Source organism: Protopterus annectens, chromosome 6.part0, assembly GCF_019279795.1.
Source record: "Protopterus annectens isolate FY-2018-M chromosome 6.part0, PAN1.0, whole genome shotgun sequence".
NCBI lineage: Eukaryota > Metazoa > Chordata > Ceratodontiformes > Protopteridae > Protopterus > Protopterus annectens.
Window position 1 is genome coordinate 601,839,218 of NC_056737.1, and position 13,670 is coordinate 601,852,887.

Consider the following 13,670-nt stretch of genomic DNA (forward strand, 5'->3'; position numbering starts at 1 on the left):
GGTGGGCAGAAAAAACACTCCAAGGACAAGTCTCTCTGAAAAGCTTTGGCACTGACCCGGACTCCTGAGAAACCCTAGAGCAAGATCGCCCCACGTGGTGTAGCTGCATCGGCAAAGGAGCTACCTCCTATGAGCAGAGCAGGACTACAGAGGCACAGAGGAAGCGTGAGCTGCGTAAATTCACAGCCAACTCTTTGTCAACCAAATCATCAGACCACTCATGCCCGATGTGCAGCAGAGATAAATCAGCCACAGCAGGACACACTGTGCTTGGTCAACCTCCTTGACGTGATGTCCTTGGTCATCGTCGACAAAGACGGACGAACAACGACAACAACCTCTATCACTTTCAGAACAACCTCTTTTTGTCTTTAGCTAAAATTCTAACCAGTACTTTGCATCTAAATTGATCAAGAAGACCGGCCTACATTTGCCTGGGGGCCTATCTTTCCTGTCCATCTTTCGGCAACATTACTACACTGGCTTTAGGAAAGGAGTTGTCAACCATGCCACCCTCCTAACTTTTGTACAGACTTCTAATAGATATCTCCCAGTCTGTTTTTCTTCCAGTTTTATACAAGTCTACTGGTAGCCTATACTTCCTTGTTGCCTTCCTTAATTTCATGCCTGGATAGTCAGGGCCATCTCCTTTAGATCCCTACATCCAAATGTACTCTCTCTGACAGCTACCACCCCACTAAATTCTCCTCCCATTATTAAAATGACCCTCTCTCTCTGCTAAGACTGGTAAACCCCAAAGAATGAGCCATAACACTAAATAAGGTCTGTTTATCAAAAATATTTTCCTGCAGTATTTTGCACCTGGTTAATTCATTCCTCCTTCCTCTTCTACTTAAATCTTTATGGTAACACTTTCTCTGGTCCTTTCACTTTGAACCACAAGAAGTCCTGTAAGCCTCACTTTCCTCTTTCCACTACCACAGATTCCTCTTCAGTTACCTGGGATTTTAACAGTTACTGTCTCTTCTATTTTCTATTCACTGTGGGTTCTGGGATGGACCCTTTTCTGTACACCTAACATCTCTGCCTTAAGGCCTTTACCTCTACCAACTAAATATGTTCACCAGAATCTCTCCTTTAACATTATATTCCTAGTCACAGCATCTTGACAGCATATCCCCATTTTCTCACTTGCCACTGATTCTTTATGGAATTTGATTCAGCATTTCATCAACAATGGCACCTAGATCTTGACACATGACCTCCCTCTTTGAAATCCAATCCCTATACCACCAGAAACTTCCTCCTTAGATTCTCACAAAGGACCATTGCACTGTATTTGATAAGTATCTTTCTCCCATCTAAAAACTTTCTATTTCTCCTAGCACCCTGCCTCTCCCTAAAAACTTGACCATTCTATAACCCATTCTATCTTTGTCATGAGCAAAATAAAATTAATTCACGTCTATATGCTATCTTCTCCATGTCTCTAACCAACTCCTACTTAATGATATTATTAGAAGGTCACGGTTAAAATATCACTCTTAAGATGATGAAATACACAGAAATAACCATAGGAAATACAAGGCAACTTGGCCATGTGGATCTTTATGCCTTGCAAGAACCCACCCTTACAGCTTGTCTCACTTTTTCAAGGAGCGATATGCCAGTCATGCCAGGGGTGAATTTTCAAACATCTGTCCAACTGTCTAAATCCTTTTTAAAGGAAGATAGTGTGCCACTGCTTGCTCTAGAATGGAAGTTTGTTCTAGACAAGGGGCTGTCATTGCAAGACAAATCTCTCTCCTCCAAGATATATTTGCAGAAGAAGGTTCAGATCTTTAGTCCTTGTGCTCATCAGACTGTTTGATTTGTGGAGATATAAGAGGGCTTGGACTGCCAGATCCCCAATGGCCTGAAAAGCAAGATGCAGATTGCCCATAAGTAGTCTAATAGAACACTAATACAGGGATAAAGCCTACAGCCTCTCATGGTAGCTGTGATATTTTTTGCTAAGAACCTCTAGGGTCTCTCCAACTGCTTAATGTGTCTAAAAAGATACATCCCAAAAGGGCATTGTATTCTATGAAGGGTCTGGGTAGTGCAGAATCTACAGGGGTAAGGTCATCTTTGCATCTAAGGTATATACTCTTTGTGATCATCTGTGCTAGACAGAAGAATTCTCTAACCATTGTTTCAACATGATTATGAAAGAAAAGGGATTGATCTACCCATGTTCCAAGGTTTCTTACACCATCTTAATTTTGGAGTGCTCTGTTGTCTATACTAGCTTCTGTATGTAAGATGATGATTTGAAAATGACACTCAGTTTACAATCATTCATTAACTTGGTTAATCAGAGATCCATCTTTCTGATTTGGAGATCAAAGAAGTATATGATGAACAGTAGAAATCCTATTACAGACTTCTGAGAGACTCTAATGGATTCCTTCATTCTTTCTGAGGATTCACATGGCAGTCTCACAGTGTGGGTTCTCTTTCTCAGCCGATTTGATATCCATTTAACTACATAGGGATCTGTTTACAGCACATTTAGCTTTTTAATTATGTTAGCATGTAGTACGGTATCAAATGCTTTGGCAAGGTCAAGATATGTGGTATGGACACATCCTGACTGCTGTCCACACTTCGTATTTATTATTCCAAAGAAGTTTACCAGATTCATTAGGCAAGACCTGTCCTTAAAGCCAAACTACTAGGGCCAAGTTTTATAAGATTTCTAATATCTTATCAGGTCAATTATGACACATTTCATTGCCTTGAAGATGAGGCCCATCAAGCTTCTAGAATCCATGGTGGAGCCGCCCTTGAGAAGTGGCATAACAACTGCTGTGCACCTTACCTTGATGAAAAAGCCAGTGGTTAAGTTTAAGTTGAATAGCTTTAGGAGATGATCTACTGTTCAGCAAGCAGCCAGATATGTTTGTTATCAAGTCCTATCGAGGATTATTTTTTTGTTTCGGAAAACACCTCTATTAAGTGTTCTTTTATGAAGACAGGGGGGTTTGACTTTCACTGGAATATTTGAGTTTTATATAGTTATCTCTGGAATGAAATTTTCACTGAATTATGAATATCTGTTGAATAAGAATAGTTGGTACCATTGTGAATAAGTTTGCAGCAATGTTGAGTGTTATTTCTTAATTTCCTGACATAAGTAAAATTTTGTAATTATCCTTAACTTCCAATGCTAGTCTAAGTTTATATGATGCCTTTGTTTTCCTGATAGTATTTTTTAGTATTTTTGATATTTTTTAATGTTGACCTTGATTTGTCGGTCTTTAGTTTTGCTGTACAGTCTAATAAGCATCTTTCTTTTCTTGTACTGTTTGTTTTTACATGTAGACTATCAAGCTGGTTTGATCTTGAACTTCACATTTTGTTTGGTTTTGGTAGGAGTTGTCAGGTTAATACATTTATCTATGCGAGTGTAAAATTTATTTGTATAAATATCAGCCTTTGGAGTACATATTTTTACTTGAATTTTGAGACTTCATCATAGAATTGCAGGAAATTAGTTCATTAGAATGTCAATGAAGTCACTGAATACTGCAATACTTACATCACGTGGCTTGGGGAATTTGAAGGAGAAGGTTACCAATTTGTGGTCAAACTTAAACTGGGGAAGGACATACCAGTGGAACAGTGCATATAGATATTACGTTTGTAAGAAACAGGTCAATAATATTTTGTCTGCTAGTATGTTCTTTTACTATTTGGTCCAGGGAGTTCTTTATGAAATCAAGGAATTTTGGGGCATAACCTATGAGGTACTGTGGTGGTGGTGCTGTGGTAGCGTTGTTGCCTCACAGTTAGACGTTGCCCATTCGATTCTCAGTTAGAGATTCTTCTGTGTGGCGACATGCGTGAATGGGCATTCCTTCGTTGAAGGTTGTGCATTAGGCCCGGCACGTCAAAATCTACTACCAATCATTAGTGGACCGGAGTTCCGCTGTGGCGATCTCTAACCGGGAAAAGCCGAAAGAAAGAAACAAACAAACCTATATATGTGTGTAGATATCCCAGTTTATTGACGGGTAGTTAAATTCTCCCATGATGATTACATTCTTGTGTATTTGAAGTTCATTCTGTATATTTAGGAATTGAACATCGTTTTCAGGGGCACTGAAGGGATCCTGTAATGTGATTTGATTTGTATCTCAATAAGTGTGGTTTATAGGTGTCTATGAATCTGCCTCATGGTAATTTGCTGTTTAACAAAATATGGATACTCCACCTCAGTTCCCATTGGGTCTAACGTAGTGGTAGATGTAAAACCCTAGTACAGAGGGAGTGCTTTCTGCAATTTTAAACCAAGTTTCTGTAATGATACTCACACAAATGTGCTCCAACTGCAGGAAAACCTCAAAGTCAGGCAATGTATTTTCAGATATCTAGTATTGGACAGCACTACCTTAATATTGTTTGGTTCTTTGTTTTCTTGGGGGCGGCAAGGTCTTTAGTCAGTATGCAAAAGCCTTGGAATAAGAGGTGCAAATGTCTTTGGCGGATCAAGTAGGACTGTACAGCAACTCAACCTAACCTGACACTACTGAACCCCCTCTCGAATTGCACCATTTATTCAACCAATTGCTGAAATCTATCATCTCTTCCTCTTTTCTTCGTACTTCAGCATCATTCTTGGTGGAAAAAATAAAACAATGAAAATGCAGAAAAATAACCAAACCCTTTAAAAACTAATTTAAATAGCTACACATAGCCAAGAAAAACAGTGAAAACAGTAAAATGCTTTCATTTAATAGCTGTAACGTTAAACTCAGAAAAAAAATACAATAAAAAAATCTGAAAAAAATGTACCAGGAACCACTCAAAACTGATTTAAATAATTAGATAACTTTAAATGCGGTAGAATAAATGTGCTTTCCAGTTTCCTAGATACAAAATGGAGTCAATCTGCCTCTTGTTTATTTTTAGGTTGTATACAGGAGCTTCCAAGACACTTGAGATAAAACAACAATGGCTGACTGTTGGTGTAATAAAAATTATTAAGGAAAATGAAAACTGCAAACAGAAAAAGCTGTAATGAATATTGTATCTTTCTAGAAATGCAGTAATTACTCCCACTATCACCAGATTTAATCTCCACAAGCTTTAGACGACTCCCACAACTGGCCAAAAATGGCTAAGTTTGAAAAGTGATTAAAGGTACAGCAAATAAATGCAGCCATACTGATTAATCCTCTTAATAGCACAGAAACCACTTGAAGGCAGAATAAAAAGAAAAAAAAAATAATTAATAGCTGTAGATTCAAATTCAGAAAACCAAAAAAAAAAACATTGAGATGCAGAAAAATGGCATAACTTACCCAGAAAACGGATTTAAATAGCTAGACACCACACAAAACCCACTTGAAAGTAGTGCAGCCAGTGAAATAGCTTCAACAAATAGCTGCAACTGCACATTCAAGAAATAGCTCCTCAATTAATAACTGTAATAAATAGCTAGGCAGCTTGCCTAGACATAGTAAACCCTTGTTAAGTTTAATTGTGGTTGCTGTCAAAAAAAGCAATTACTAAAAACTGGAAATCAAAGTCTAATAAAACAACTGTATCTGAAGTAGTACAATAGAAGACATATGAAAACAGACTAAAGGTGATGACCATGCATATCCTTAAGGAAAAGAAAATGAAAAGCATGATTTAAACTTTTAAAACTTCAATGGGACCAAATAAAACTGACAAAGGTACATTTAGAAAAAAGAAATACTTCAGAAAAAGAGGGAACAAAGTGAAGACATAAAGTGGATTGATTAATTGCAATCTGAGAAAGTATGTATTTTTTCAAACTTCAGCTCTCCTAAAAAGTATGTGGGACTGAAAATGTGGATGAATCACAAGTGACAAACAGTTATTAATAGGGAGCCATGAAATTGGCTATGTTGTAACTAAAATCAGAGTTTGAAATGGACAAAATAGGTAACATACGCTGTCCTCTGTTAGTATCTTCATTTCTATGTACCTACAGACTTAACAATCAGCCATGAATTAAGAGCATTTTCTTAATAAACAACCAACAAGTTCATACTTTTTATATTCTTATCAGAAAACGTAAATGACTTTTAGTTATATGTTTTATGTAGCAAACAAAAAAAATTACCAATCATCATCAACTAGGAATCTGAGTGCATCAGCTTGTGCAAGTTCTGGTTTGGAAAATGGATGCAAATCAGCTGGGTCAATGATCTCAGGACTATGTGCAACCATTGATGTACGATCTTTACGCCATGCTTTAGACCCTGGGGAGAGTTCACCTACATGTGAGAAGAGATTCACATTACTGATAACAGCATTATTAAAAAGCAGACACAACAATTTTTTTAACCAAGTCTTCAATATTAATTCCATATTACCAATGACATATTTTATTTTATTTTTTGTAAAACTGCAAATGAGCTTGATAACATATCACCTGAATACTAATTCATCTGTTCTTCTAGGAAATACTCCCTTCTAGGTATTAAAAAGGTTCCAGACTTGGATTCAAGACACTCCTTAGTGGAATGTTAGTTTGCTATGCACACTTGTTAGGCATTCTAAGGTCATCAGTTACAATAATCAAATGAATGCAATTTCAACTCTGCATGTTATGGTTGGGATATGCCAAACATATCTAACGTATTCAATCCACAAACTATAACATCAAAATGTATTCTATGGAGTATGACAAACTTAAGTGAATTAGACAAAAAGCATAAACTCCTCAAAACAAACAGTATATGAGGTAGGAGTACAGTATTTAGACATTTTATACGAGCATTTACAGGGATGGAACACATATTAGCCAGCACATGGCTGTCAGTTAAATGGCATATGCAGACTTTTGGAACTGCAGCAGTTTAGCAAAGAAAATGTAGGGATAATTCAGGAGCACTGAGCTAGTATCAAAATCACAGGGGCAGAAAGTTGGGACTAATGCCATCTCAGTTCGGAAAATGTTAAAGGGTGTAACTAGAGAGCAGTCTACTGGAGTAAAAAGGTTGATATGCAGCTAAATGTAAATGGGACATGTGACTATCAAATCAAAGCCAATGATGTAAAATATTTTTTTATGGACAACACAATAAATAGTATTCTTGCAAACATTTAGAACAGTAAGTTCCAACAAAACCCGGCCATGGGGCGCATGCGCCCTAAGAAAATTAAAGTGTTACTTTTTTCTTTTTTAAATGCTTGACCTTTTTTCTGGGTGGCGACAAGCCAAAGCACCTTCGATAGATGTATTTAAGGAAGCGCTGACTTAGCTTGCGTAGCTGTTGTAGCATGCGCGAAAAACACCTTCCGTTCGTTTTTTGCAGGTAGATGTATTTATGGGCAAAGAAGAGCTGAAGGAAGACGAGACCATAAGAAAAGCTGAGAGAGTGAGAGAGAGAGAGAGGATTTGTCATTTACACAGACACCAGGTAAGCTAAGTATGTTGTAGCAATCTTTACTGTAGTCATTAAAATCCTTGCACACCGAGCACTGCAGAATGGTAGGAAGAAAAGGTTGGTATATGACAGTTCAGGAACATTTGTTTGCCACTCGCTATGTTTTTTACCTTAGGCATGAAACTTGGATTTTGTTTATATGCTTATTTCTTAGTGATGTTGCAGATCACATAGCTTGTGAAGTACACCACTCATGGAAGATGTAACTAGTATTTCTATAAAAGCTTTTCTGTGATGGGGTTGTCTGTAAATGAGGTTTGTGTTTTGAGGACCAGTGTCTGAAATTATAGACGTGAGTGTTGCGTTGTTTGTTTCTGACGAGATGCATATGTAGCCTGATGTTTGGCTCCTTCTGTGTGTTGTATTCGAGATCCTGAAAATATTTGGCAGCATTGATGTTCCTGGACCTTCCACGAAAAGGGCGTGCTTGTACCTTCTGGGTCAGTGTTTAAGAGTGAATAGATGAGGTATGACTGTCGATCTTATTGACACATCGCAGATTTCACACTGTTTGTTGCTATTCCCTTGTATGTCAGGATCATTCAACATGCAAACACGGTGCCAGATCTTTTGTTTTGTTCCATGTGTAGTTTAATTTGCCGTGAATGTGTTGCACAGCATATGACTGGATTCTCTCTAATCTCAGTAGTTAATGCCTTTTGTAAGTCAGTCTCTACTTATTGAGAGGGCGTGATAGACAAACCTACTGTTTGGTTCCTGCTAAATTCCTTGAACAGGAAAGCAAGGTTTGACATGATGCATTGTTTGGTGAGATAGAGTCATAGACTAAAAATGTTTGTTTTTGAATAACTGAAAGAATTGTAATGCTTAAAATTGTAGAATAAAAATATTTGTAGATCCTTTAAGATTGTTAAATGATTTTTGGAATTTCCAGAAGAAGAAGACAGCAGAAAAATGTTTGATGTGGGCATCTGTTACATTAAAAGTGTGGATATTAATATAAATATTAGATTTTTTTTTTGGGGGGGGGTTCTGGAGGTATGGACAGTGATCTGTGTGAAGTAGGGGCAGTCCTTTGGGTGTGGTTAATAACAAAGTATTAAAAGACTTGGAGAGTTGTGAGGAAGAACAGTATGATGTGTGTTTTAGGGACGGTACGGTACAATTTATTAAAAGAGATAAGAATTACAGTAAAAGAGTTAAAGCAGGAAGCGTTAACCCAAATTTGAAGTTTCAGTGACATGGATTTGGTGCCCTGACTAATACAGTTGTGGCTTGAGTACAGTTAATAGCCTAAACACCAGGATAACTAGAAATAATCACTGGTCTTCTTTCTAACCTTGGATAGGAGGGTGAGTGAGTACTAATACTGTTTATTCATTCATGGTGGATGCTGGGTGGCCATTGTCAGCAGGCTGTAAACTAGCTGCACCTCTGTCATGTCACATGTCCTTCCAACATGCAGTACTATATGCTAGTGACTCAGTACATTAAACATCTGAGTTTTAAGTATTTTTAGTACTTGTTTAAGTGTAAAGTACTACAATAAATTACAACTACTTTTACTTTGTTGACTGGAATATTTTTGGATTTTAGTTGAACTGCCATCAGGTGCTCACACTTGATTCTTATGATTGTTTTGCTACTTATTACTATTTCTTGTGTGGGACCCGTGCTCCGTTTGCTGTTGCTCATTTTGCATTTGAGGTTTATATTAGCTGCTTTGGTTGGCTGCTATATATATATATATATATATATATATATATATTCATATATACATATATATACCCCCGTAGTGGGTGTCGGTAGCATTGTCACCTCACAGCAAGCGTTTGTGCGTTCGATTCTCAGCTCTTCTGTGTGGAGGCATGCGTGAATGGGTGTGCCTTACTAGTCCTAAAACCTTAATGATGTCTCCAGCTGTTTCCCCAGGATCATCCTATTAAAGACCTTTTTTTTTTTTTTTTTTTGCTCTTCAGTTAATGTGAGACTTTTTTTTTTTTGGTCCTCACTTGCCTTTTGCCCCCAGACCATTTCTGTTGACTCAATGCGGCCCTTGCAACTGAAAAGGTTGGACACCCCTGATTTAGAATATCCAAATGATCAAGATTAAGAAAGATACAGCTAACATTCTTCCAGCTGACAAAAAAAAAATATCAACAACAACAATAAAATATACTCACAGCTAAGTGGATCATGTAACATTTGGGTAGGCCATGTACTATCTGGCTTCTTATAATACAAAAATAAGAGATGAACAAAATTAGGTAAACTGCCACCTCTTAAAGTTTACTTTTCAGACTGTGTAATGCTATATTGAAAGGAGACTGCAAATTAATTTATAACCTAACATACTAACTCTGTGAGCTGTCAGTCTATTAAAGAGATACACCATAGAGTACACAATTCTGCTAATAAAAAACTACATAAATACAGTAATATATAACACACATACATCTACAAACATATTTATGCATGTATATATTTGTGTGTGTGCATACACATGCGCACGTGTGTGTGTGTGTGTGTCATCGTTATCATCATCAGCTCCCTTTTTCCCATTTTTTTCTACATGGGGTCAGGGTATCATGTTAACGATCATCAACTCTCTTGATTCAGTGCCACACTCCTGGCTTCTTCAAAATTCATGACAGGAAGTCGCAGATCTTCTTTCACACAGTCCATCCACCACTTTGCTGGATGTCCTCACTTTCTCTTACCTTCTTCCTGTCTGTCCCAAATTTTCTCACCAGATTGTCTTTTGCTTTTCTACACATGTGGCCAAACCACCGTAGTCTGTTCTCTTTGATCTTTTCTGCAACTGGAGCTACATTAGCTTCTGCTCTTATGTCCTCAATTCTTAATTTGTCCCACGGTGTGCATCCTACCACCTTTCTCAGGCACTTCATTTCCATCACCTCTAGTTTCTTCAACTGTTCTGCCTTTATTGTATATGTTTCTGTACCATACAGTAGTACTGGTTGCACCACTGTCTAGTACACTTTACTTTTCAGCTTCTTTGGCATTCTTCTGTCATAGACTACACCTGATACTCTATGCCAGTTGGCCTCAGCCTCTCTGATTCTAACTTTGAATTCTTCATTCAAACTACCCGTCTCCTCAACCACCCCTCCCAGATACTTGAAGTTGTCTACCTATTCCACTATCTTCCCTTCTATCTCTATTCTCAGCTTCTTCTGACTTCCCCAGTTTGCTGCCATTACCACCGTCTTACCTGTGCTTAGTTTTAACCCATGTGCCTTCAGATTTGCATTCCATTCTCATATCCTTTGAAGTTGTAGCTCAGAGTCTGCCTGTACTCCCACATCATCTGCATACACCAGCTTTGTTGATCTGTCCCCTCCAACCTGTTTGCTAATGCAGTCCATCACCAGTATGAACAGCAGTGGGCTCAGAGCTGAACCCTGGTGTACACCCACTCCCACTGGGAAACCCTCTGTGAGGTCTAACACTGTTCGTACTTAAGTCACTGGATCCTTGTACACAGCCTGCACTAATTCTACCATTGCTTCTGGGACTTCAAACCACCGCAGTACTGCCCAGATCAGCTTTCTTGGATTTTGTCATATGCTTTCTCCAAGTCTAGGAATGCCCAGCTGGACTCTCTCCTCATCTCTAGCTTCTTCTCAAGTATCTGTCTCAATGCAAACATCGTGTCAATTGTGCTGCATCCTGATCTGAATCTGAACTGCTCATCTCCCATCTTACATTCTACTACTCTGCATATCTGTTTATCAATCACCCTCTCCAGAACTTTCATGGAATGTGGTAGGCGTTTGATGCCTCTGTACTGCCCACAGTTGTGGATGTCCACTTTGTTCTTGTGCACTGGCACGAGTATGCTTATTATCCAGTCATCTGGGATACATTTTTCTCTCCACACTGCTGTTAGTACCCTCATGAGCCATTTCTCCCCTATCTCACTCAGCATCTTTATCATATCTGCTGTGACCTCAGTTAAATCTGCTGCTTTCCCTGACTTCATCTTCCTTAGTGCTGTTCTTACTTCTTCTCTCATCATAGACTGTTTCTGGGGAAGTACAGCTTCTGTGGGGTTTTCCTCATTCAGAAGCTGCTGGAAATACTCCTTCTGTCTGCCTCTGATGTCCTGTGGACTTGTGAGCAGGTTGTTGCTGGCATCCCTTATGAAGTGTGTCCAACTATCTTCTTTATCATTCTGTCTTTGCCTTGCAACCTGAAATAGTTTCTTTGTGCCCCTTACTGAGTTACATTCCAGGAGTTGATAGAGTGCCTCCAATCCCCTATTCTTTGCTATTGCAACTTAGGCAACCAGTAGTCCTTCCTAACCTGGTCAGTCTTTTCTATCTCCCACTTCTTCCTGCACAGGTGGCTTAATGGTTAAGGTCTTCGCCTCCCATGCATAAGGTACACAGTTCGATCCTGACTTCTGACCAGTGCCTGCTTGGAGTTTGCATTTTCTCCCTGTGGCTCCATGGGGTTTCTCCCATGTCCAAAAAACATACTGAGTGTTTCCATCTCAAACTCACCAATGAATGGAACTATGGATAGCAGTACTGACTCTACATGGTTCCCTATAGGGGAAGAGTTGTACCGACTAACCGCTTTGGGCATCTACACTGGTGCACAGTATCCTCAGGATAGGAGAACTTGGATCACAGACTGCGCACTGTGGCAGGGTTAGCCACTCAATGGTGTAAAATATGGTTCTAGGTGATTTGGTATGAGTGTGTGTGTGTGTGTGTGTGTGTGTGTGTGTGTGTGTGTGTGTGTATATTCATTTCAGAATGTTGAAAGCCCAAAACCTTGAATTTCGAAACACTGAGACCAAAATCTTGAAAATTCAATACATTAAACATTGAATCCCATAACACTGAAAAAAACACAGGGCACCAACACTTACTATATTCCAGCACAACTACATACAGAAACAAAGCCTACCTGCACCCCCCACACTCCCTGCTACTTAAATATATCAACTTCGAGATCGCACTCCACAGAACAAAATGGCAAACACACCGTTACATGCTTCATGACTATCTGTTGCAACCGTAGTCATGTTCCCTTATTAACTTGCTATACAACATAACTCAACTTAGTGTAGTGTAGTGCGACCTTGGAGTTGATATATTTAAGTAGTAGGGGATGGGGGGGCTTGCCCCACATATGGGGGGTGTAGGGGGGCTAGCCCCCCGCTTATATTTGGAGAAGTGTAATATGTTTCTGTATGTAGTTGTAATGGAATACAGTGTTTTTGTCCTGTGTTTTTTTTTTCAATGTTATGTGATTCAATGTTTTGAGTTTTCAATGTTTTGAGTTTACGAGATTTTTGTCTCAATCTTTTGAAATTCAAGTTTTTGGGCTTTCGACATTCTGAAGTGAATATATACATATATATATTTATTTATATATATATAAATATATACATATATATATATATATTTATTTATATATATATATATATATATATATATATATATATATATACACACACACACACACATATAGATAGATATATAACTACACACACACACAGATATACACAAAATAGAACATTCCTGAAAAGTAGATATTAGTACAATACACTGACATGTATATCAAATACTGATATGGTTTTAATTCATTTTTATGAAGAGAGCATCCTGATATTTCAACATAAAAATATACCTTCACACCAAATTGTGTAGTAATGTTTATGAAAACACATTAATATTAGTAGCATTTATTATTCTTACATCTCCATCATCAAGAAAAGTTATTCTGTCTGTCTGGCTTTTTCAAGGGTACTTCAAATTCTGAAAACTGGTGATAGGAATACATATGTCAGTAGAAGGTTGAAATAGACCTGGTTCTTTTATCCCCAAAGACACAAATAACAGGCCTGAAATACCCTTATCTCAAAATCTCTCCTTCCCGCATATCCGAGGAGTGCCTCCTTTGATACCTCAGACTTGACTGCAGTATCTTGATCAAATCCTCTTTGCCCCAATAATCACTTTAAGACATATTATTTATCTTAAATATATATCTGCTGTTTTATTGCAATTGTCTAACATCTGTCATTTTCACAAAATAAGATTTGAGTTGCCCATGTTTTCATAACACAGTTGCTTAAGGATGTTATTCCTGACAGCTGTGGTGAATATTCACTTTATCTCTTCCCTTCAAATAAGAAAGAGTCTTGGCTTGTCTGCCATAAAATGTTTTTGCACTGATCAGCTCTACTTTAGTCATCACTTATGCATGATGTTTATCTTCAGAACTCACCATAGATTCATA

At 38.1% G+C, this 13,670-nt stretch overlaps 1 protein-coding gene across 3 annotated transcripts in view; it reads right to left on the minus strand.

Moving 5' to 3' along the window:
* TOGARAM1 (TOG array regulator of axonemal microtubules 1) overlaps positions 1 to 13,670 on the minus strand; it is a 1,826,974-nt gene that overhangs the window by 775,482 nt on the left and 1,037,822 nt on the right. For all 3 annotated transcript variants that reach the window (XM_044074274.1, XM_044074275.1, XM_044074273.1), the window contains exon 13: positions 6,101 to 6,254. In XM_044074274.1, the coding sequence (XP_043930209.1) occupies positions 6,101 to 6,254 (154 nt within the window). The remainder of the gene's footprint in view (positions 1 to 6,100; positions 6,255 to 13,670) is intronic.